This window comes from Diceros bicornis, chromosome 6 (genome assembly GCF_020826845.1).
Source record: "Diceros bicornis minor isolate mBicDic1 chromosome 6, mDicBic1.mat.cur, whole genome shotgun sequence".
NCBI lineage: Eukaryota > Metazoa > Chordata > Mammalia > Perissodactyla > Rhinocerotidae > Diceros > Diceros bicornis.
This window is the reverse complement of record NC_080745.1, coordinates 66,029,539-66,054,105: the sequence shown is the minus strand read 5'-3', so window position 1 is coordinate 66,054,105 and position 24,567 is coordinate 66,029,539. Positions and strand designations below refer to the sequence as shown.

Sequence of the window (24,567 nt, the reverse complement as noted above, 5' to 3'; positions counted from 1 at the left end):
GCTGGTGGATCAGGTGTGGGATGGGAAAGACAGGAGGAGTCAGGGAAGATTTGGGTTTTTGGCTGAAGTGACTGGTAGAATGGAGCTGCCCCTTACTAAGATAGGAAGACTGGGCAATCCCCTTAGGACCTCCCCTGGGCTTTGCCTCTGATGGTTAATGGCCTCATTCTCTCCATACTTCCCAGTTCTGTGTCCTAAGAGAGCGGAACTGATGGGCTCGGCTTGGATTGGTGCTTGAATCCAATTCCGTACTAGTCACAGAGTCATTGGTACAAATATAGCGTCTACATGGGCAGGAGGGGCTGAGAATGGGGCAGTTTCCTTAAAGGAGCCACTGTGAGGAATATCATCTTGACATTCCCAGCACAGTGTCCTGGCTCTCAACTACTTTTAAGCTTCATCTCCTGCCACCTCCCCTGACCCCCTCTGTCTCTCCAAGACACCTGATACTCTAGCCACATTTTATCTGGTATATTTCCATGCCTCTGTGTCTTTGCTCCTGCTGTTCCCTCAACCCAGGACACCTTCTTCATCCGTTTCTTTTTTTTTTTTTTTTTGCCCTCAGCTAACATCTGTTGCCAATCCTCTTTTCCGTGAGGAAGATTGGCCCTGGGCTAACATCCGTGCCCATCTTCCTCTACTTTATATGTGACGCCGCCACAGCATGGCTTGACAAGCCGTGCGTCGGTGCGCGCCCTGGATCCCAACCTGCGAACCCCGGGCCGCCGAAGCTGAGCGGGCGCACTTAACTGCTGTGCCACTGGGCCGGTCCCTCTTCACCCATTTCTAACTGTCATAGTTGGTGTACCGCAGCTGGGAACTGTGTGGGGGTGGGGTGGGGACAGGACTAACAGAGTCAGAATTAGGTGAGTTCTGGGGAAAACTGAAGCTGGAGAACAGGCTCTGTTTGTGTTTGGGGTCTGTAAGTGGGGCTGCCGTTAGAAAAGGCAGTTGGTCAAGGACAATAGAACATGTTTTGGGGGCCCTCAGGCTGATTCCAAGGAGAAATCAGCACCCCAGGAGGGATGCAGCATGAAAGCTTCTGGGCAGAGGTGGTCACTGTAGACAGTGGATACTTGCTGTCAAATTTGGTGTGAAAAAGACCAGAAATAGAACAGAAGGTAAGAAGTTCTGGTGGGACCCAGGTAAGAGGCCCTGGCTCCCAATTTGGTGGATTGAGCAGGGCAGGGCTCAGAGTGTGGGGCACCTGGAGGCAAAGCCAGGCACTGGGGGCCAGGTAGCCTGCTACATATAATGGTGGGAGCATTGACTGGGCCAACCCACTGTCCTGACAACTTCCAGGAACTCACTCACTGGGCATCAGGCAATAGTCAGGAGTTCTGCCATGCTTGGTTTTGATGGGTTCTGAGAAGGATCTCTGAAGTGGGGTGCACATCTTCCGGGGGGTGCAAGATAATTCATTTAGGTGTGAGAAGAGAACATTAGAACTTCTATTTCTATGTATTCCAGTCTCATCCTTTTTCTACTTTATATCTTATAAAATTCATAACATATTAGTCCAGTAGTACATTTATGGAATTTGTAAATAAGTAAATATACTGGCAGTACACATTCAGAATTCTTCTTACTGCTAGGGTGTACAATCAAAGAAGTTTGAAGACCACTCTTCTAGGAGACTGGTGGTCAAGGGGGGCAGCACCGGGCAGTGTGGAAGGTGGGACTGTCATTTGCGAAGATGGCAATAGGGAGAAGACACAGGTGGGGAGGGAGAAGGAAGAACATGGACTTGATGAGGGGCTTGCTGATTTGTTAGGGGGTCCTGCAGTGTCATGATGTGGGCGAGGCTGGGCAAATAGGCTTGGGGAAAGACAGGCCTCTGGGATCCTGGTGAGAAGGGGGTGTCTGGGAGACACTGCCTCCAGTCAAGGGGGAAGGTCACTCCTTAGTTTGCCTCCAGGCCCTGCTTGCAGCCCCCCAGCCATCCCTGGCAGCTCAGAGCTTCAACAGCCTTTCAAGTGGGAGGAGGGAGAGATGGAAGCTGAGCTGGGCAGGTTCCCCAGGGGCAGAGAAGGAAAGTATCCAAGGGCAGAGACCAGGTGGAGCTCTGGCCTTTGTTGGAGGGCTGGAGTTGGGAAGTTGCTGATGGGGTGGAGAGGGGACCCCTTGCAAGTAGCTCAGCTGCAGCCTGTCCAATCCTGGACAATCACTCCATCCCTTCCCAAAACAGGAACAGAGACACAGCGACAGACACACAGATCCTTCACTGCAGAACCAGGCAAAAGAACAATAAGGCGCAAGAAAAAACAAACAGTTCTCCCACTTCCCCACCCCCTGACCTATCCAGGGCCATAAAGACCCACGCAGACCAACAGAAACTGAAGCCACCGACCGACAGACATAGGCGCCTGCGCGCCCTCTCTGGGACACACCCGGACAGCACCAGTCCTAGCTGCTGCTCGCCAGGGCCCCGGGACTCCGCAAGACACAGGGGGCGCGCGAGGCCCCATGAGCCAGCTGGTTCTCCCCGAGTCTCCGCGGGGCTAAGCACTGTCCGGGCTCGGAAGTAAATGCTCAGCGAGGAAGCTCGTGGCAAGCGGCTGCGGTCTCTGTGGTCTCTGTGCGGACTCGGGGAATAAAATTGAGGCAGCGCGGCTAAGCGGCGGAGGGAGATAGAACAATAGACAACCCCCTGTCCATGGGGAGAGGGCCTCAGACGTCGCGTTCTGAGAGCCTGCACCCTAAATCTGGGTGCGGGTGGAGAGGCAGGGCGACCGAATCGGGCTGGTATAGATGCGTAACTCGAAGTTACTCTGAAGTTTTGTAAAGCGAAAACTCCCTGCCCCAAGGGCAGGGGTGGGTAGGGATGGTTGGGGGACGGTGACTACTGAAGGGCAGGCTCGTCTGGGGCTTTGCCTGCTTTCAGCTGCCGCTAAGATCGCCTCGGCCAAGGGGTAGGAGGGGGCTCGCAGTGGGAGTGTAGTTAGGTGGATCATTGAGGGGGTCATTTAGGATCGACCATTGTGAGGGGAGGGCTGTCCCAGAGACAGGGAGAGACAAACCTGGAGCCATGGGGAGTGCCATACAAAATTTTATTATTATTTATTATTATTATTATTTATTATTATTATTTATTTCTCATGTGCACAAAAGAAGAAAAAAAAAGAAAGAAAAGAATCAAAACGAACCGACGCGCTGAAAGTGGCTAAGGAGACCAGAGCTGTCGAGGGATCTTTCGAGGGTTCAGCTGGGTCCTGACTGTGGGGCCCCTGTCCGGCCAGCCCCACAAGGACTGGGCTGGGCTGGGCCTCGGAGTTCGAACCTTGGCGCTCTCGCCGCCTCGCTCCTCGCTCGGGCCACTGGAGCCTGGCTGGGCGCCGGCAGTTCCCTTAAACTATTCTCTTTTCTCGTTTTCCTTTTCAAATAAAAAGGCTCGAAGGGGAGAGAGATCTGGGCGAGGACTCCAAGCCTTTTCGGATTTGTTCAAGGATTTTTATTTATTTATTTTCACTTTTATTGACTTTGTTTCTGTTATTTCGAGTCGTCACGATCCACGGGTGAGGAGACATGCAGGGCGCATCGCCGCTACCGAGAGAGCAACTACGGGGCGGGGCGGCCCGGCCGCCGGCGGCCCAGGGCACGCGGGGCACGGCCGCGAGGGGGCAAGCCCGGGGGTGGAGCTGCCACCTCCGATCTGGCCTGCGAGGGCAAGGCGGCCGGGGCAGGGCTGGGGAGAGGCCAAGGGAGGGACAGAGACAGAGAGACAAAGACAGAGAGAGACAGAGACGGAGGGGGAGAGAAGCAGAGAAGAGGCCGAGATGGAGACAGAGAAGAGATGCGGAGGAGAGAGCGAAAACACGGAATTACAGAGAAATAGCCAACAAAACAGAGGCGAGAGGAGTCCACAGGACTATGTTCGTCATTTTGCATAGAGATTTCTTTTCTTTCATAATTTTTTTGTAACATAAAAAATGCCCCCCTCCCCCAGGACGTGCTGTGCTTTAGTGGGCGTGTAGCTGTCCCCCCTCCCCCCAGCGAGCGGCGACTCTCACAGCACAGACAGCGAGGCGTATCTACAGGCAGGGCGGGCGGGCAGCGGGGACTCTACCGGGCGGGGCGGGGCGGGGCGGAGGGGGCGGGGTTATATACACCGAGCTTTGCCTTCACACGACACACCGTCTTTCTACAAAGCAGCAGCCTGTTGGGTTTTTGTTTTTTTCCATTTTGCATCATATTAAATAAATGTAGACTTTTTGCAGTTCTGTTCAGTTCCTGCCGGAGGAGGAGGCTGGGGGCGGGTGGGTGGGGGTGGAGTGGGAGGCTCCCCACTTCCAGCCCGCCACAGCCCCGACGCCAGCTCAGAACCTGCTCCTGCCACCCGCAGATCGAGAGTCTGTGTCCGGGGAGGCGACCTCAAGTAACTGCTCCGGGAAGACCAGTGCCCGCGGCCTATGGAAACTGGGTCCTGCGGCAGGCAGGCACGGGACGGCCTCCGATGGGCGGCGAGTTAGGGCGGAGAGCAGCAGAGCGTCGTGGGATGGGAAAAGGACGGGCAGGAGGGGAAACTGGGAGGTCAGCAGATGGAGGAGACGCCGAGCTAGGGGCAAGGCGGGGCTGAGAGTCTGGTCTCTAGCAGGAGTGCCTGGGCCCTGGGGAACTGGGCAGTTCAGGTGGAGTAGGGAAGAGCAGGGATCGGTGGGTGCGGGCTGCTGGGTCCCAACCTTGGAAAGACCTGACGACCCCAAACCCTGTCCCTAGAGCCCGGCCCCCTTCCATTCCACCTTCTGGGGCAGGGCACACTTGGAAGGTGGGGTCAGTCCGGCCGGCGCGGGGGTAAGGACTTTTCCCCGAAGGTTCGGCAGGAGGCTTTTCCTCTTTCTGCAGAAAATCGTTTTGTTCTTAATTTCCTTCGCCCAGTCCCTCCAGCGAAGCCTCCCAGCGCCGGAGCGTCCAAGGCGGGCTGCTCTGGGGCTGGGCCGCGTTGCAGTTCGCGCTGATTGTGTGTCACAGAAACGTGTCCCCGCGCGCAGCGGCGGGCCCGGCCAGAGTCCGGCGGTGTGGCTGGTGGGCTCCGGGGCCGGCTCGGGCGAAGCCGGGGCGAGCTGGGTCGGGCCCTTCTCCCAGCGCCGCGCAGTCCAGGCAGGCGGGGAGGGGCGGCGGGCGGGGTTTGGGGCGGTGGGCCCGGGCCTGAGGGTCCCGCCCGCGGCTCCACCCGTCCTGTCCGGCCTTCGACGGGGTGACGTGAAGGGCTGCCGGGGTCCTGGGATGGGGGTGGGGCTGGGGCGGTGGCCTGGAGGCTCCGCGTCGCGTCGGTCCTCCCTCCCTCCGGGGTGGGCGGTCAGACCGGGACGATGTGGAGGCCGAAGCTGTCGGCCTGAAGCTTGATGTGGTCCCCGCGGTAACTAGTGGCGGTCATAGGCAGCGGCAGCAGCGGCAGGGGCGGAGCCCCGGGGGGCGGCACTATAATAATAAGGGGAACCTGGAAGTTAACACAGGAGAAGAATGGGCTGGGTGAGAGGACAAACAGGAGAACAAAAAAGGAAAGAAAAGCAAAGAACTCCCAGGGCTGGGGTCTGGCGGGATCCGGGCAGGGAGACCTTGGCTGGGCTGCGGGGGCCGGTTGCCCCCAGCAGAGCCTCATTCATCGGGTGGGAGAGGGCCCGATAGGTGACTGCTGCCGCCCAACTGCGAACCTTTCAGGGGGGCCGAGGGTAGGAGCGGCGCAGAGCCTTCCAGCGACCGGGGAGGAATAGAGGGGTAGGCAAGGGGCGAGAGGCGCGGGCGTCCTCAAGGGATCCCGGGGCCTCAGTGCTGCACTAACGAGCCTGCCCGGCCCGGCACCCGAAGGTCGGGTCTCGGGGAGTCGGACCCGTGTCCGGAAGCAGCACGGCCGAGCTGGCCGGCGGGCGGACACGCTGAGCCGCCGGCCAGCCAGGTGGCGTACTCACTTAGTAAGGCGGGGTTGCTGAATCTCCAAGCCTCGTTGTAGGCCGTGTACTGGGGGTGGCTGTACGGGTTGCCGGAGAACTCGCTCCCTGTGGGAGGGTGGGGGAGCGGAGATCAGACACGCACAACGCCAGGGCGGATCCGAAGTGCCCAGCCAGCGGCCTCCCCCCGGTCCGAGGTGCAGGTGCGGCGGGCAGGGCAATGCCCGCTGCGGGCGTGCGGGCCGGGCGGAGGCAGAGCAATTTACCGGGTCCGCCTGGGGAGAGCCCGTGTTGGGAGGAGGGGAGTGCAGAAGCACCGACGCGCCTCGCACACGGGCGTGGAGGGACCTGCCGGGCAGTGCTCGCCCGGGGCTCCCCCGCGGAGGTGCTCCAGGCCACCCAGGAAAGGTTTGTTCCTTGTCCAGGCGCTCCTACCCGCGCTGCGCTGGGGGCCCGTGGAGTGGAAGCGGGGGAGGGTGGCGAAGAAAGGCCCTCGGGACACTTTGTCCCACAAAGTCCTAAGAATGGCATCTCAGCACGGTGCCAAGGCAAGGGGTGGGGGCTCTGCTGGGAAACACCTCCCTCCCGCCTTTCCTTAGAGAGCTTAGATACGTGGGCCACGCAGCAGGGGAGGGAGGCGGCGGGAAGCAGGTGGACTGCCCGCCGGTCCGCAAGTGGTGAGCGGAGGGCCCCGTGGGCTTGGAGCCGTCGGAAGCTGCTTTCCTCCCTCTGCGGAAGAAAGGCCAGGCCTCCAGGTTTCCCCCTCGCCCTTTCTCCTGTGTGATGACCCTAGACTGTTTACAGTGATCCCTAACCGCGGGTTAAGTAGAGGAGAGGGGGCCCCTCTCGGAGAAGGAGCTGGGGTGGGGGTGGGGGATGCAGCCACTGGAAAGCCTGTTTATTGACGAGGAGGGAAAGCATGCGTGCAGCAGGATAATGAGCTTCTGAGCTCAACTGTGACCAAGAGGAACTGAGCTATCTCCTTCCCCATCGCTAATGAAACAAGTGTAATTTCCTCATCAGCACTAGATTCTGTTTAACGACTCCCCCCTTGCCACCATGAGCTCTGTGCGGCTCCCCTCATCCCCACCTCCTTGCAGACTGCTCCCCCCATTCCGCACCTCTCACCCCCCTGTCTTTAAGACCTTCCCCAGCCTCCACCTGCTCATGCTAGGACCTTCCCTGAAGAATCTCTTTGCCCCTAACACTTCTACTACTCCCCCATCCCAAATCCAGGCAAGAATCCCCACCCCCACCTCCCAGCTCTTCTTACCCAGTTCCCCTAACTCCCTTCACAGCCCCTATTCTGCAACACCCTACAGCAATCTTCCTCTTTGCCATGCCCCGCCCCCCAAGCTCTGCTTACCCAGGGCTGTCCCTGGATGGTGGGTCCCAGAATGGGGCCAGTTACCCTCTTCTATCCACCCCCCATACCCCCCACCCCACGGAGAGTTGAGCTTCAGGGGAGGGGCACACAAGAGGGCAGCCAGTGGGAGTGTGTTGCAGGCCCAGTGAGTCTCACCCTTTTTAAGACAAGAGTTTTTTTCGTGTTTATGCAAATAGGAGCTTCAACTCTCTTTGACTTCAAGCCCAGCTCCTAATCTGGAGTGAGGAGTTGGGGAGAGCCCAACCTCCAGCTGCAGTCACCAGACCCTAAATACCGCCTCTGCCTCTCTGATCCACACAGCCCAGACCCAACTCCTCTCAGACAGGGGGTGGGTCAGAGCCCACAGGAGCAATGAGGGCCTGGGTTCCTCTGAGATGTCGGGGTGCTCTAGCTTGTCTCTCTGAAGCCAAAGTCTCTCTGGTTCCTGCCATAGCCTGTCTTCTGTTCCTTTTTCCTTAGGGACTAGCTCCCTCTTCTCCCTGGGGTGGGGTCCGTTCTTGACACTGATCTTCCTTGTGGATTGATGTAGACCAGGGTGGCTTTGTCTGAGTGACTGACAGGCCCCTAGAAATGGTTCTTGGCTCCAAGTTTCCATGGAAACCAGGGCAGGCTCTTCCAAGCAGTGTCAGCTGGCTGGGGGTAGTCTGGGGCACTGAGGGCAGAGCCAAGGCTGTATGCTCCCCAGGCTCAGGTGGGTGGGCACTGGGGAGGGGCTATGACATGCAGTAGGGTGCACACAAGGGGGCTCTTCTGCAAGCTCCCTCCCTGGGTTGCTCATGAGAGAGGATGAGGGACCAACTGCAGCCTCAGGGAGACAGAGGGATAGAAGACCAGTGGTTTAGGGGAGGGGATGTTGGGTCTCCCCCACCCCCAGCCTCAGACTACAGACCACTCAGCAGCTCACCCACAATTTAGTGACCACCACCTAAGTTAGGCAGCTGCAGCATTGTCACCTACCAGGCACCATTCCTGCCAGGGTGGAGGTGGGGTAGCTTCCCTGGCCAGTGGGGGGCACGTGAGGGGGGTAACCAGGCAGAGTGGTGCTCGCCATGTCACGACCTGGAAAAACACAAAGGGGAAGGGGTGAGGCCTGGAAGAGAGGGGCCTGCCTCTACTCACACCAGAGTACTCCATGGACAGGAAACTCTCAGAAAAGAAAGAACTGTGCAGACATGTGGGGGTACATCTGATTGAGCAGGTCCAGGTGTGCCTTTACATGTGTCTAAGCTTGTTACCTAAATGTCTGCCCTATGATCAGCTGGGTGTATGCACCTCTGCTCTGTGAGTAGCTCTGTGTCTCTCTCTCTGCATTTGTGTGTGTGTGTGTGTGTGTGTGTTTGCATTTGCTTGTGTCTCCCTGTAGCCCAAATGCAGCTGGAGATGGGAGGGCAATGACCTGGTTTTACTCCTCCTTCCCAGCAAGATATTCAGCTGTGGTCTCTCCAGTAGCCAATGGACCTCTATCATCTTGCTCACCTCTCCCCTCTCTAAAACCCAACTTTCCTTCACACTTGGAGGACACCCCACCACCACAAATACAGGGGCTGATGGGTATTCCTTGTCCTCTCTAAGTGGAGCTGCAGGTGCTGGGCCTGGCAGGTGTGGAGAGCAGGGGGCCAGCCAGTGGGCTATTTTGCTGTTAGTGTTTGTGGCATTTAAATGATAGAAAACCATCCCTGAAGCGAATCAGGAGCTTTGAGCCAACAGTGCAAGTGGATCAGATCAAGTTCCAAGAGCAAAACCTGCTCCCCCCACTAGCTGCTGGACTGCTATCCCAGGAGGCCTCTATTAGCTAGAGTCTGGGGGGTGGGAGACAGGGCTTTCCTTAGCAGTATCCTGGAGTGAAGGCAGAGCAAATCAATACTAGGGAGATACCCATGGTCCACAGATATATCCTCTGGAGCACAGCTGCACCTGAGTGACCTCCCTTCCTTGCCTGCCCCCTCCATTGCCATGAAGGGGTCACCATCTCCCTTTGCAATTTAGTATGCTCCAATCTCTAATGACAATAAATTTGCCCTCTCCCCTCTCCCACACTTCCATGCCCTACAGACTACTTTATTCTCTCCCAGGTCTCCTGGATCTCATTTATCCTCTCCAGATTCACCTTATCCTCCTCTTCAGCCAGTGCCTCTCTCCCACTCTAGTGTCTCTGTCCAGCCCTGGGAAGGCAAGTTGTGGCTGGAGGAAGTCATAGAACCATGCGTATCTGGCCCAGTTTACTTGCTTTTCATCAGTTGCCCTAGTCCTCATCCTGCCGATGGCTATTCCAAAGCGCCCCTCTCTCTCTCCTTGCCACTCTCCCCTTGAAGGTGACCTTACCTCCTACTTTTCTGAGATGTGAGTTTCCTCACCCCTACCTTAACACATCTGAGTGATTCATCCTTCCCTAAGTAGACAGAGATACAGCTCAGGTTTTTGCATGTCCAGCTTCCTGCTGAACATTTTCATCAGCTGTCCCACTGTTAGCTCAAACCTGACAGGAATAAAAGCAGACTCATCTTTCCTCTTGAAGGGGCCCTCTGAAGACCATCAGACCAAACACTTTGGGATCCTTCTTGATATAGCCTTGTTCCTCCCCCTCTAGATGAAGTCAGTCACCAAGTGTTGTCAATTCTCCTTAGCGACGTCTGATACATCTGTCCCGTCTCCATTTCCTCCATCACCTCCTTAGCTCGGCTCCTGAGCACCTGCCCTTGGTTTCCCACAACAGTTATTTTGCTTGTAGTCCCTGCTCCACATCCTTTCTCATCCTTTACATTTTGTCCCAGATTTTACCTCTTCAAAGGAGACCAACCTATATGAAACAATTCGAAAACAATATAACTCACCTGGAATTGGTTATAAGTGCAATAGAGTGATAGAGAATTAATCAACAAGTATTTATTGAGCATCTACCATGTTCTCAACTGTGCAAGATAGAGCAGAAGAGAGGGCCTTGCCTCAGTTTGTTTATGATCTGTCTGAGAAAGCAAGCCATAATATGAAACAACAGGGCTGATGCGTTATGAAGTATAATGACATGGTAAACCATGGAGCATGGCCGCTATAAAAGTTCCAAATGTGGCTGCTTGGCTAGTCCTCATGAAACATCGCTTTCATCACCACTTCCCTTGTGAAAGCCATTATTGATTCTCTGTAGGCTACAGTTTGAATCTGAACCCTGCCAGGCTTTCAAAGCCTCCCAGGCACCCTCCCCACCCAACTTTCTCAGCTCTGATTCTCACCCCTCCTGGTTTAGTCTGACTGTTTTCACCAGCTTGTGTGCTGTGAAACTCCTGTACTTTTGTTATATAGTTTTTTTTCTTCTTCCTCCTCGTTTCCCTCTCAATCCAGCACAAGCCTTAAAATGCCTACCATTCTACTCATCAGAGAAGTTTCTCTCTTCTGAACTTTTATAGCGGCCATGCTCCATGGTTTACCATGTCCTTATACTTCATAACGCATCAGCCCTGTTGTTTCATATTATGGCTTGCTTTCTCAGACAGATCATAAACAAACTGAGGCAAGGCCCTCTCTTCTGCTCTATCTTGCACAGTTGAGAACGTGGTAGATGCTCAATAAATACTTGTTGATTAATTCTCTATCACTCTATTGCACTTATAACCAATTCCAGGTGAGTTATATTGTTTTCAAATTGTTTCATATAGGTTGGTCTCCTTTGAAGAGGTAAAATCTGGGATAAAATGTAAACATTGGAATCTGCTTTTTCTCTAAAAATAGTTTGCACAATGGATTATGAATTTTTATAGGATGATGAAAAATTTACAGTGAGGGACTCATATATTGTGACTCATCTTTATCATACGATAGAATGATCTTCCTCTATATGTATCTAATATGGTTAATATCTTACATTTCCTAAAGCTCAAGAACAAACAACAGAGTACAACTGTCAGATAAGAGATCATGTCAGACTCCCAGAGAGATAGAAGAAAGAATCTGTTTGCTTTGCTGTGGGTTTTCTTTCATTGACACTTCTATTGTCAATTAAAGGCACACTTCTCCTGACTGTCTCTCAGTGGAGTGGTCCTGAAGTGGAAAGGACAGCAATATCTATCAATTCCTGGAAAGAGTAATAATATGGCATTTACTGGTAAAAAAAAAAGGCCCAAGACAGAAGAGAGTTAGGGAAGATGTAGAGGTTTTGAAATTAGAAACGTACAGAAACCCAATTCCTCCTGGTCCTGCGCTCTTAATGTCTACAAAGCAGCCAGGAAAAGAAGTATGCTTCTTTCTTAACAGAGATTTAAATGCATCTGAATTCTGATTTTCGGCTGCACGGTTCCTACAACATGTCACACATGAATTCCTTGTAATTTAAGGTTTTGTCACATAATCCCTACCTAGCTTCAGCAGAGAGGAAGAAAGGCTGGATGGCTAAAAGGTGTTTCCAGCTAACCTGGAGGCACCCTATTGCAATGTTTACTTCCACTGGCTTTTTCTCTTGCAAAATGGTAAGGCCAACTTCCAGCATATAGAAGCTTTTGCATGCTGAAAGTCACCCACAGGACTGTTGATTAAAGGTGCATTTCCAAATTCTATTTAAAAAACTGAATCTGGGAAGTGCTATGCAGATAATTTTAAAATGCAAGAGAAGAGGCCTATGATGAGGAAAAACACGCGAGCTTCCTGATGTTCTGCATACAGCTGTGCTTCTGCTGCTGCAGATTCTGTAACATCAGTATCACCACAAAGAGGTGCCCATTCAGGACCCCTGAGTCAACAAAGGTGCAAGCCACTGTATACAGAACACTCTCAATGGCTTCGTTAGTACACAGGTGACACCTGAAGAGCAGGATAAAATTGACCAAACTCTTGCCAGAGCCATATATTCTTCTGGAACACCACTGTCAATAATGGAAAACACATTCTGCAGGAAGTTTTCAAATTACTAAGATCGTCATACCATTTGCCCAGCAGCATTCTTTGAGCAAGCCTCTTTTAGTGAGAGAATATGAATGGGTAATGGAATCTGTGCAAGACCCACAGAGCACTGGGCCTTGCATTACCACAGACAGATGGACAAACAGGAGCAGAGACAAACTCTAAAACTATAAGACAGCACAGCCATGTCCTTAAAACAAACAAGCAAAAGCACAGAAAGAGGAGAAAACAGCTACCCGGCAGAATACATCAGTTATAAAATATGTGTCATCCAACAAAAGACAGGAAGCAGTAAAGTATTTGCTTTGCTCACTGACAATGCCGGGAACATGAAAACAGCGCCAAGAATCACAAATGAATAAAAACCCACATATTACAAGAGGATGGGCATTTCATGTTGGATACTTGCTTCTTAAGATTACAAAGTTTTTTTTTTTTCTGCTGAGGAAGACCGGCTCTGAGCTAACATCTATTGCCAATCCTCCTCCTTTTTTTCCCCAAAGCCCCAATAGATAGTTGTATGTCATAGTTGCACATCCTTCTAGTTGCTGTATGTGGGACGCCGCCTCAGCATGGCCGGACAAGTGGTGCGTCAGTGCGCGCCCGGGATCCAAATCCGGGCCACCAGTAGAGGAGTGCGCACACTTAAGTCATGGGGCCGGCCCAAGATTACAAAGTTTTAAAGATGGAAGAGCTTTTGAGATGATCAGTCTAACTTCCTTGTTTTAAAGTTGAGAAAAAGGAGGCACAGAGGCATAATGACTTTCCTGTGGCTACACAGCTAGTAAATGATAGAGCCAAAGTTTGAAGCTATATCTGTAACACACTGCCTTTTAATGATAACATGCAGCCAGATACTCCCCAAAAGAGCCAAAGAAAAGGAAAAGAAGTCATCCAACAAGCAAAATCTCATATCGTCACTCCTGTCATTAAGCTGAGGCAGGAGAAACAGGACACAAAGAATAAAATACTGACACTGCGAGTCTGTAGTAAAACTCCATGGGGTGGAGTATTAATATCCTTTGAGAGTTTTCTAAAAAATGAAGAGGCTCTTCAAGAAACAGTAGTCATTGAGAATCTTAAAGTACCCAGAAGTGTTAGAAGCACTGTACTTGATGAGGATGTCTTCTCAGTTCAACTGCAGAAGTCCCTGAAGACTCTAAAGCCAATTTCTACAGCAATCACTGCATCTGAATCAGACAGTGCACTTTTGTCAGACATTCCTTACCAAATGGGCCAGATCAAATCAACTGTTTTGGAGAATCTAAGTGCAGTCTTTCTTACAAGTGCAGAGAAAAGCAAAGTGAAAGACTTTATAAAGAAATTAGAAAATTTCAGTCATCAATTTATGCTATTTTGTCAGGTCTAAGATTCAAGGGTAGAGCTATGTTTCTACGTGCACTTGGACTAGCTAGCATTCATTGAGCACCTACTAGGTGGTAGGCACTGTCCTGAATATTTTCTGTGTATGAGCTCATTGAATCCTCCTATCAACCTATGATGTTGATCTGTTTTTAATCCCCATTTTATAGATGAGAAACCAAAACTCAGAGGGGCTAAATATAATGTCCAAGATTTCGCAGCTAGTAGATGGCAGATCCTGGACTACAGGCAAGCAGTATACTAGGGAATTGATCCTAGAATGACATTCTCAAATATTGTAGACCCAGGAAATAGATAGGCATTTAGTCCAGGAAAGTAACCTGGGACTATGCTAAGTGAATCCTTCCTATAACAGAACATCTGGTTGCTTCTTGCATGTTTCGGGTTCTTCCATTTTCTACAGCAAGGGCTTTAAATCGGGGTTCACTGATCCTGCAGGACTCCACAGATACGCTTCAGGGAGTCCATATAAAGCTATATATAAAATGTTATAGGGCGGGCCCCGCGGCTTAGCGGTTAAGCGCGCGAGCTCCACTGCTGGCGGCCCGGGTTCGGATCCCGGGCGCGCACCAATGCACTGCTTCTCCGGCCCTGCTGAAGCCACGTCCCACATACAGCAACTAGAGGGATGTGCAACTATGACATACAACTATCTACTGGGGCTTTGGGGGAAAAAAAAAGGAGGAGGATTGGCAATAGATGTTAGCTCAGAGCCGGTCTTCCTCAGCAAAAAGAGGAGGATTAGTACGGATGTTAGCTCAGGGCTTATCTTCCTCACACACACACACACACAAAATGTTATAGATATACACATATAATATCTAGATGGCTTTTATGGTATTCTCGAAAGTATTCATGACTCAAAGGTTAATAAGCATTGTTTATAAGACCAAAAGAACCTCTGTTCTTTGGCATAAGAAAGACATTGACTTGTTAGAAACCATGTGAACTGTACCAGTAAACAAAATCATACAAAGAACAGCAAAATAACATGTGAAGGTGCAGAGAGGCTTATCCCAAGTCAAGGAAAATGTCAGCGTTCAGAAGACTAAGGAAATAATAAGGAGGAAGCCGCCAAGAAGCAGAAACTACTGTGAGTGATGGCTCAGACAATGAGACTTATTAGACATAGATTTATACAGCAAAAGTTATATTCAATGAGTCTGGAGATGATTTTCCTCAGCATCTTTCTCTGAAAATGAGCACTTTTGCTATCCACTTGACACTGTGGAGGCCCCTAAGGCCAGAAGACATAACTCCTGTTTTACTGTCCTCTCCTCAAGTTTTGTCTGCTTCTCATATGGTGGTAAAAATGAAGACATTAGATGGCTTCAAGGTTGGCAATCTGTGCCTGCATTTGACACAAGCATTTATAATACTTCCAAGAACACACAGTTATTAAATTTGTAATTACTGCCTAAATATACTGTACATTTACATTTACTATACCAATTATGATCACTTTATGACCAATCCAAGTTATACATAATGCACTAAAGTAACAAATTTTAAATCTATAAAAGATGCTGCTTTAAAAGGAGAGGGAAAGAATTTTCTACATATTTCATTTTGTTTCTTATTTCCCAGGTTTCCAAATCCTCCCAAAGGTTTCTCCTCTGGGGCAGAGGCACCTGCTTGAGGGCCCCCAGCCCCAGGTACTCTTGGCCCCACAGCTTCTCATCCTGGGGCTTGCCTGCTCTGGGTTCCAGTAGAGGGGGCTGTGTTGCAGCTCAGGGTGGCTGCTCTCCTAGCTGATCTTGCTTCCCATGGACAGCTGGACCTTTAGTCCCTGGGGTGTCCTAGGCTGGGATGCTGCCCAGATCTGTGTAGGCTCAGTGAGGTCTGCTTCTCACCAGCCAACCAGCTGGACACAACCAGTCATTCTCTTCCCACCCCTTCTCCTCCCAGCTCATCTGGGCTGCGGTAACCTGCCGGCTTAGGGCACCACAAGATGTGGCTTCCTTCTAACTCAGCTGGACCATGGGTGGAGCTGCAGCCTCAGGACCCTGGGCTAAGGCTAGGGAGTGTTGGGAACAATCACATTTTCAAAGAGCTGAAAGGGAACTCGGCTATCTTCTAGTCCAACTCTCTCATTTTACAGAGGAGGAAATTGAGGCTCAGAGAGAGGGGAAGACACCCCAGCCCGCTCCTCCTCTCACTTCCCCATGCTGCCTTCTCTGGCTCCATTAGCAAATCGCAAATGAAGACTGGCTTGGGCAGGGGCTGGCACTCCGGAGGCTGGGCCCAGGCTCACTGATGGGCTCAGAACAAGAGAGCCCCTCATGCTGGGTGGGCAGAGGTTAAGCCTGTTTGCACAGTCTCCCGAGACTCCAGCTCTCCCAGTTCCTCTCGGGCTTTATTTTGTTCTCTGAGAGCACTGAATTGTCAGCTCTAATCCTTCCGAAAGAGCAGCGTTTTTCAGGCGCTCTGTGTAAGTGAAACCCTAATCCCAAGGAAAACGGCCACTTAAGCTGCTGGAGCATTAGGCTGCTTCCCGAGCCTGCTGCAGGATTTCCTCCCTCCCTGCCCGCCAGCCCAGCGCCACCGGGGAGAGGCGAGGATTCCAGGCTGAAGGCGGCAAAGCCCTCACAGAAGTAACAATAGTCGTAGGGCTTGCCTCGCAAAGCTCAGGGTTGAAAAAGTGCTGGCTTGTTTGTCCTGAGGCTATAGCTAATAGTGCGGGAAGGAAGGATTCTGATCTGATCACCCTGGGGAGGGAGTGGGGGGTCTTCCTGTCACCTTGGGGGGTGGCTGGCTCTCTGGGGGAAATAGGCTTTCAGGTCTTGCCTACGTAACTTTGAGGCCACCAGGACATTTCTGAGCCCTTGGTCCCAATACATACCTGTAACATTCATTGGGACACCACTATTTAAGATTTCTGGTCATTCAGAAAAGGTTGGGTTGACTGACCTTACTTAGCCAATATTTTCTTCTTAGAAAGTGCTAAATAATGGAGTAAACAAGCTTAGTGCTGGGGATCCCCCTTTTGAAGAATGCTCCTTTGGGACACCCCGAGCATCTCTAAACATCTACAGCAGCTGAAAGGTTCTGTATAACGTAGCTAATCATGAAGGCAATGCCCAGTGTTTCCTGCCAGGCAACCCTTTGTCAGTCTGAGTTGGCTACTATTCACACTTGAAATAAAGATCATTGATTTCTTGAAAATATTTTGATTCAAATTCAAACTGGCCTCTCTCCCTGATCCCGAAATAAATCAGTGAGACCATGCTGTGGAGGACCAAGCACAGTCCATTTGGTGTGCTCAGCCTTTGGGTCTCATGGATAGAAGGAAGAGATGAAGCAAGGAGTCAAGAGGAAGGCCCAATGTAATGGGCCAAATTTGAGCTCAGCTTAGAAGATCATAGAACTAAATCTTTGCTAAGATGGCCGGAAACCCTTCATACCTTTTTCATCCTCCCGACAACTCTCCTCCCCTCTGCAGCTCCATTAGCAGCCCCTTGTGCTTCTGCCCAAGGCATCCTGCTGGGGAGTGCAGCCCATTGCAACTGGGATGGCTGGTGGGCACAGACATGGAGGTGAGATTAGGGCTGGAAACTGGGGTGGTACAGCTTTTATTCTGCTCAAATTTGACCTGACTTTCCCAGTCCTAGAGTGGATTAGTGCCTCTTCTTTTCAATATCATTTCCCTCTAGAGGTGGATTGGATAAAGGAGGAAGGGAAGGAGCCCTGATCCAATGACTCCCTCGGCTGCAGGCCCAGGGCACCCATGTTATCTGTCAATGTCTCATTGCTATGGAAATGCCCTCATAATTAAATCAGAGCTGAGGTCTGGGGGCTGGAGGTCCCTGGAGGCCTCAGGGATGTTTAGAGGACGCTAGCCTCTTACCTTTGGGCCTTCTCAACCTAAATGAAGAGTCTAGGGTCCGGGCGTGTGCTGAGGAGAAGCCCTCTGGCTTGCTCCGGCCTCCACAGGAAAGGGCCCTGACTTGCTCTGCATGGTCGAAGTTGCCCTAGCCCTCTCCTTTCAAGGTTGGAGAGGAACTCTGATGTCTGTGCCCTAAATTCCTCTAGCTAATCAGGGGCTTTGAGTTGACAGACAAGGCTAGGAGACTCCCAGCCTCCTTCAGAAACATTTCTCAGCCTTTATTGCCCTCTCCTCCCCCAGAGGGGCTGGCCAAGGGCTAAGCTGTTTGTTTTATGGAGGGAAATGCTTTCGCATTGGAAGGGGGTTGTTAACTACAGGAAAGAGGCAGTTTCTGGAGGTCCTGAGGACTCCCTGAGTAGTAGTAGGAGGGTTTCCCAGGGTCCACACCTTCATCTGCTAAAAGGCCACTTCGCAGACCATCCCAGAGGTGGGCAAGGAGTCTGAGCTTCGAAGAGTTCATAACTCCTTCTCAGAAGCTGAGCCCACATTTCTCTCACAGGCCTCCAGGACTCGGGGGGCCAGACCCTGCTTTTCAGGTTTGAACTTTGCCTTACTGGCCTCCCCCACCTCTGTTCAAATTTGCCAGCTTCCAGGAGACTAGCATCTTCTGCTTACTCTCTTTGCCTTGGGCACTTCCCTCTTGGGCATGATCCACATCTCTTCCTGGGTCTTAGCTGTCAGTCTCTAGGCATCAAGAGAAGTTTCTCCCAAGCTCTTGAATACTGCCCCGCCACCCCCAAGGGTAGAGCAGCTAACAAGGCTCTTTTTTCACCAGAGAGGAATGTACTGTCCTTGTCCCTGGCTCTCTGACATTTAGACATTTTTCCAAAGAAAAGAGAAGCTTCTCTGCTGAGACTTAGCAGTCTTGGATAAGCAGAGATCAGGCTCTCCTTTGATGGCTGCCTGAGGCTCAGCTCTTTCCATGGCTCTTGGACCCCGAAACAATAAGCTATAGGTGTGGTCTTCATTCTTTGTTCTTTTCCATTTCTATTATCTGATGATTTGCTGAGCAGTGGTGGGGAAGGGGACATGGAATTGAGATTTATGATAAACACAAAACTGATACTTTTCTTTGATCTTTTTTAGAATATTAAACATACTTATTTTATAGTTGCTTTTGGATTGTTCTATTATCTCCAGTTCTTGGGGGTGTTAATTGTCCTATTTATTGCTTCTGCTAACTCCCCCTCATGATAGTTTGTATTCACATGAGGTGTGTAATTTTATAGTGAGCTCACCTTTAGTGGTGGATTTTTTTTCTGTGGGAGTCCCATGTGCCCTGAATTGTAGAATGTCTCTACACAGAAGGTTTGCCCTTGTTCCTGCTGGGGTTTCTGAGTGGGTTACTATCCTGGACAAATTTTTATGTAAGTTCCCGGCTGGGGGTTCCTGCCACAAACTCATGGTATAAATTTGGACTCTGAACCAGGATCAGGCTTAGGGTCTCCATTGCTCACGGAGACATTTTTTCCCTCACTTGCCTCCCTGGGCCACTGGGATGAGTTGGTGTGTTTCCCTTTCACGGATAGTGTAGTCCTGCTCTGGTCCTGGCTTTACGCAGGGTAACACTCAGTTCTAGCTTCCTGCTTCTCTTGGGCTCAAGGTCACGTCTCCTGTCTGGTGAGTTACAACCCCAGGCTTCCCCATTAGGGTCTACCTTCAGTGTGATGCCAGCAGTCTCTCACATATGGCCCTGGCTTTGAGTTTCCCTCTATTTCTGGCACCAGACAGTGAGGTTTGGTTGTGTCTTAAGTCTTGTTGTTATATTTTATCCAGCTGTGTTTTGCCTGCCTTGTTTCTGGACATCAGTCTCATTCCTCCATTACCTTTCTGGGACTCAAATGAAGGTGGTGAGAACTACACTGGCACAAAGCTCTCCCAGTGCTTGGCAGCGATGCCCACCAGAGGCCAGTGAAGCCGGCTCGGTGCAGCAGCTCTGGGGACCGGTGTATTCCTCAGCTTCTGGAGTGAGCATGGAGAGCCTCTGAGTAATCCCTGACTTCCTCCAGCACCTGGGGTAGGGACTCTAACCTTCAGGGTGGACTTTCACCAGGCCAAGGGACTCTCTAAATGCTCAGAAGCATCTCCAAGTGACTTTGGGAATCCTGAAACCAGTATTCATATTCTCCTCCCAGATCAACATTACTGCCATGCTCCTCTATGGCTGCAGACCTGGACAGGCACAGGAAGGGAAGGGTCGAGGTGAGGAGGTCATGGGGAAGAGGCACTTTTCTACCAGTGATGGGAGACAGGAAGGAATGAAGGCACCAGCACACAGCTGGAGCCAGAGTTCTTGCTGAAGAGGCACTGACCCAGAGGTCCCTGGGACTACGGAGGGGTTGATGGTGGCCCCCTGTGGGCCACTTTGGAAGAATAAGAAGTTGGTAGAAGGTACCAGCCACAGTAGCCAACCTGAGGAAGCCTGGGCCCAGAGTGCCCCTAACCCACTCTCTCATCTAGCTGGTCCCTTTTTCCTTATCACCTCGGAGAGACTCGGCTCCGTTCCAGACCAGCAGCCTAGAGCAGTGGGCTGGAGAGAAGAGATGCCGCTGAGCTAGAGCAGTGCAGTGGCGGAAGGGAAAGTGGGTGATAAATTTAAATAACCAGCTTGACTTGGCAGCTTGCTGAGTTGTGATGCAGTGAAATTAAAATCTCGGCAGAACTTGCAAACACTACCCAGAAAAATCCGTCTCTCTCCTTGGTTCCATGATGGAAGGTGGGGAGGGGAGGCTATCAGGCTGAGCTCTAGCCTCCGGCAGCCACCCTTGCTTGCAATGTGATTAGCTGTGTCCTGGCCCACTGGGCCCCACTCTCCCCTCCACACAATAGTCCAGGCTCCTCTCTCCTCTCAGTTCTGACCTTGTGGAACAGCTGTATCAAGTGGCTGGTGAAGTTTGAAATCAGCCTCCAGTGCTGAGGTGGCAGGAATATCAATAAGGTCGGGTCTTTAGGTTGGGCTAGGACATTCCCGGGCCCATTTCTTCAGGACTCATCCCTGAAGGTTTGCAGCCTCAGCTGCCTGTGCCCAGGGAAGAAGATGAGCTCGGTGCCTGAGACGTGGGGGATGAAGAGAGCTCCTTGAACACCTTGCCTGGCCATGGGCCCAGGATGACCTTACCGCTTTCTCACTGTTAGCACACACCTGGCCAGAATCACTCCCCCCGAAGGGGCTCCTCTTTTCTTCCTCCACCAAAGCCCTTCATATTCTCCAACCAAATAAGCTTTTAAAGAATCTTTGAGGGGAATTTGTACAAATACACCCAAAGCCTCTCCCATATCCCAGCCATGCTAGGAGCCCAGTTCTCACAGATGCCAACATCTTTCTAGAAGAACTCACCCAAAGTCCACCTCTCTTATGTCTGCTCTCCTTACATCACTGCTCACTGCTCACTGCTACCCACAAAGTCCTGGCCCGAAGGCCAACACGCTGGACCCACTCCTGAGATGGCCCATGAAGTCTCTGGGCACTGCCCTGTTTCTCACCTTGACAGTACCTCCAGCAAATTCTGTTTGTCCCCATAATAAATACATCATGAATCATTCATCTTTAATAGATTATGCAAATTAGGAGGACATAAAATCAACAAAGATCAATAACTGCAGCCGTTTAATTGCCAGCAAAAACATTTTAAGAATGAGGATAATCTGCAACCCTTTCTTGGGTAATGGCACCATTAATCCAAACACTGGATCTTGGCCTAAGTGTAGAAAAATCTTTCCCTGCCCCCACCCCCGCCCACCTCCCCTCCCCCACCTCTCCATACACTTCTCTCTTTTTGGTAATTTCCAGTTTCTGAGCGAGTTTCCCCGTCATTACCACTGGTGAACAGCTCCGAATGTTAATGGTTCTGCTTTTGTTACTCTTCGCTTGATTGAAATGTCGCATACAGATTGAGATGTTAGTGCTAACTTGCCACCTGGGAATGTCAAGCTGGGTCTGAAATGAACTTTTCTCACACTTGGATCCAGATGGATCAGCCAGAGACGTTCCCAGGCTGAGCTGGGACCGTTCCAGGGCCATGGGGGGGAGGCGGGCGGGGGATGCTCAAGGTGGAGGCCCTTTTCTGCACCAGTCTGAGTTTTCCTGCAGCAGGAACCATATCCGGAAGAGCCATCTCTCCACCCCAGGAAACCCCTGCCTTCTGGACTGTGGCCCTGGGCACAGGGAAGCACAGCTGGGATTAGAGAAATGTCTCCTGGGCTCTCTTTCGCCAGCTGCCTGGGGTGGGCGACCTTTAAGAAGTGACCACTATAACTCTCAGCAGATCAGGAGCAAGGGGGCCTGGCCTGGGCCATCTCTCTGCCTCAGGTCAGAATACCCAGCAGCTCAAAGGGTTTCCTAGTTGGGCTAAGGAGGACTCATTCATGGGGAGGGCCAGTTGATAATAAGCTGTGTCCTGACCCGGCGAACCCGGCTAAAGTTGTCACTCCCAAAAGCCCCGTCCAATTCTCCAACACTTCCAGAATGCAACCTCTGATTGCCTAGCCGAAGAGCTCAACTCTGTCCAAGCTGGAAACAGGTGTACCAGGCACCCCTTAAGGAGAACCTGGGACAGCTAACAACAGGGGTCTCCCAAGCCCCCCCAGGTGGAAGCTGGGTGGTCCCTGGCAGCCCATCTCAGGCCTGAGCTATGCTCAAATCAGCTCCAAGTCAGACCCAGGGCCCTGTCCTACTGTGGGGCCATGCCTGCTCCCTGTCTTTGCCACTGGCTGTGACACTGGCTGCTTGCAGTCCTGCTGCCAGGTCCCCAGGCCGCCTCCGCTTGCCTCACTCGGCAGGTAACGCCTCAGTGTCTCCCAATCCCCATCGAGACCCTTCTCAATCATTCTGTCTCCCAAGGAACAAACGGCACATTGGCTTTAGTGTCTCCAGTATAATTAGGTGAATTTTAATAACACCTCAATGTGTGTCTCTCCCACTTGGGCACTTTCCTGGCCCGGAAACCCTTCTGCAGTGCCAGGCGCCTTCCACAGCCTGCAGCTCTGCGGCCTGGAGTTTCATCAGCTGGGCCCTTCCCTGCGCCACACCTCGGCCATCTTCCCCTCTAGCTGCCTCTGCCGCTCCTAATCCATGGGAGTGCCTGGATTAGGGGCCCTCCCCCTGCATTTGACTATGGGACAGGTCTGACCCTGCTTGGCCTTGAACTCAAGCCTTGGTCTCTGTGATTTCTCTGGGAAGCAGGAGAAGGGCTGGAATAATTGTGCTTCTCTGTAACCACAGAGCCAGATGCCATGCCCTGAAGCCCAAAGCCATGGCCACCCAGGCTGCCCAGAGGGAGAGGAAAGCAGGTCCCTCAGGAGCCTTGGGGACACAGAAGTGTGGAGGCTAGACACTGGGCTCTCATGCTCCATTCTCGCCAGCCTGGCCTATCTACCCCCTGCATTCTTCTGCACACATCCTAGCAAGAGGCCCATAATTCTGGGCACCTTGGTGGAGGCAAAAAAAATGGCAAAGAGCAAGGCAAGAGCATGGGCAGAAAGAACCAGCAATAGCCCCTGCCGGCTTTGACCTTTCCAGGCTGGAGCACAGAGACCCTGACCACCGTTTTTCTTCTCACATCTGGACACATCTGTTCAGGAAGCACCATGGCTTTTGGAGGCTCACTCTCTGCAGATATCATGGCAGGGGGCCCACTTGTCACACTGGGCCCCAGATGGCACAGGCTGAGGTGCCCCCACTGAAAGCAGCACCCCCACCCTCCTGGAAGCCCCCTTACCGGTCACAACGGGGTATGTCTGCGTGCCTGACACGTTGCTGCCCAGCTCAGGGTTGGTGGATGCAGATAGACTCGACTTGACTTCATCAAGCCCAGGGGTCAGGGCTGGGAGGGAGTACTCATTTCCCTGGGGGAGAGAGAAAAGCGACAGCTCTCTATTGATGTGCACAGGCCACTGAGAAAGGGCTCAGCGTGCAGATGGGGAGGAGGACCGGGAGCCCTCCCAGATGGGGTGGAAGGAGATGGCCAGGCAGAGGGAGGGGAGAGAGGGCAGGACGGCTGGGCAGATGATGGCGAGCTTTGTGTGGGTGGGGATAGAGCTGACTTTGTGAAGCTGGAGGTGCAGCCTATACATTATCAGTGATTATCCCAGCACCCTTGAAACTTCTGTACCATCTCCTGCCTAAGAAGCCCCAAGGGCGGAGTGTAGCAGTGGGGATCCCCCCTGCTGAGAGGCAAGGGGTGTTTTAAGGACCCCCTGGAGTGACTGGCCCTTGGGGAGGAGGGGCCAACCATGACATGATGGCAGAGGCAGTAGCTGGGGGAAGGGCCTATGGGGCCTCCAGCCTGGCACTGCTGGGCTGGCTGATCGGGTGCTAGCGCCCCTTTTTTAAAAACAAACAAAGACAGCCCCATGGGCCCCTTGCTCTCTGCCTGTGCACTGGGGTATGAAATTGGGGAGGGGGAGAGTCCACATGGCTAACAGAAGGGTGGGAGGGGGCCAGTCATTGACTCTGAAAGGGTGTCCTGCCCGAAACACTCGGGTAATTGCCTTTTTATTGCAGCCACTGCCAAGCCAGACCCCAGAGCTGGGCAGACCAGGAGCCTGCACAAAGCAGGAAAAGTTGCTCTGATTAATATTACGTTAAATTAAAACTGATTTTCTGTTCTTTCGGGTCCGTTTTTTTCCTTTCCGCTTCCTGGCCCCCCCAGAGGGTCCCCTCCCCTCCTGGCTGGACGGGATTGCCTCGTCATTTCCAATTCCTTCTCGTATTGATCTTCCTGTAGAAATCAGTTTTGTAATTAGCTGCAAATTAGGCCTTCTACTGGGGGTGAAGCTGCCCCCTGATTTATCACCAGAGTAATTCGCTGTGATCGGAGAGAAATTAAAATGAACTCAATTAGGCTTCGGATTTGCTTTATGGGCCCTGCTCTGAGTTTCAGGGGGAAAAATGACTGTGCTGGTGTTTAATAGTCTAATGAAAGTAAATAAAGGTTATTCATTGTAATACAGCCGGGGACTCGGGGAGGGTGCACCGAGCCGCCCGCCTCGGCCGGCTCCTCCTTTGTTGGTTTATGGCTCAGGGCACCTTAAAAAGACTTTTGATTTTTGTTTTATGAAGACAAACAGCGTATGGGATAAAAGGACGGGCGGGGAGAAAGGCGAGTGGCAGGGAGCTGGTGGAGTCCTGGAGCGGAACT

The 24,567-nt window shown here is 52.0% G+C and overlaps 1 protein-coding gene across 6 annotated transcripts in view; it reads right to left on the bottom strand.

Annotated features, from left to right (window-relative positions):
- Positions 1-5,125: 5,125 nt before the first annotated feature.
- Positions 5,126-24,567, bottom strand: part of PAX2 (paired box 2) — a 77,716-nt gene continuing 58,274 nt past the window's right edge. For 3 of the 6 annotated variants that reach the window (XM_058542700.1, XM_058542697.1, XM_058542698.1), the window contains 4 exons: positions 23,146-23,272; positions 8,230-8,331; positions 5,907-5,993; positions 5,361-5,437 (listed from right to left, as the gene is read on the bottom strand). In XM_058542700.1, the coding sequence (XP_058398683.1) occupies positions 5,361-5,437; positions 5,907-5,993; positions 8,230-8,331; positions 23,146-23,272 (393 nt within the window). Of the gene's footprint in view, positions 5,438-5,906; positions 5,994-7,996; positions 8,086-8,229; positions 8,332-23,145; positions 23,273-24,567 lie in introns of those variants that run through there. The other 3 variants (XM_058542695.1, XM_058542696.1, XM_058542699.1) reach the window with 2 other exon arrangements.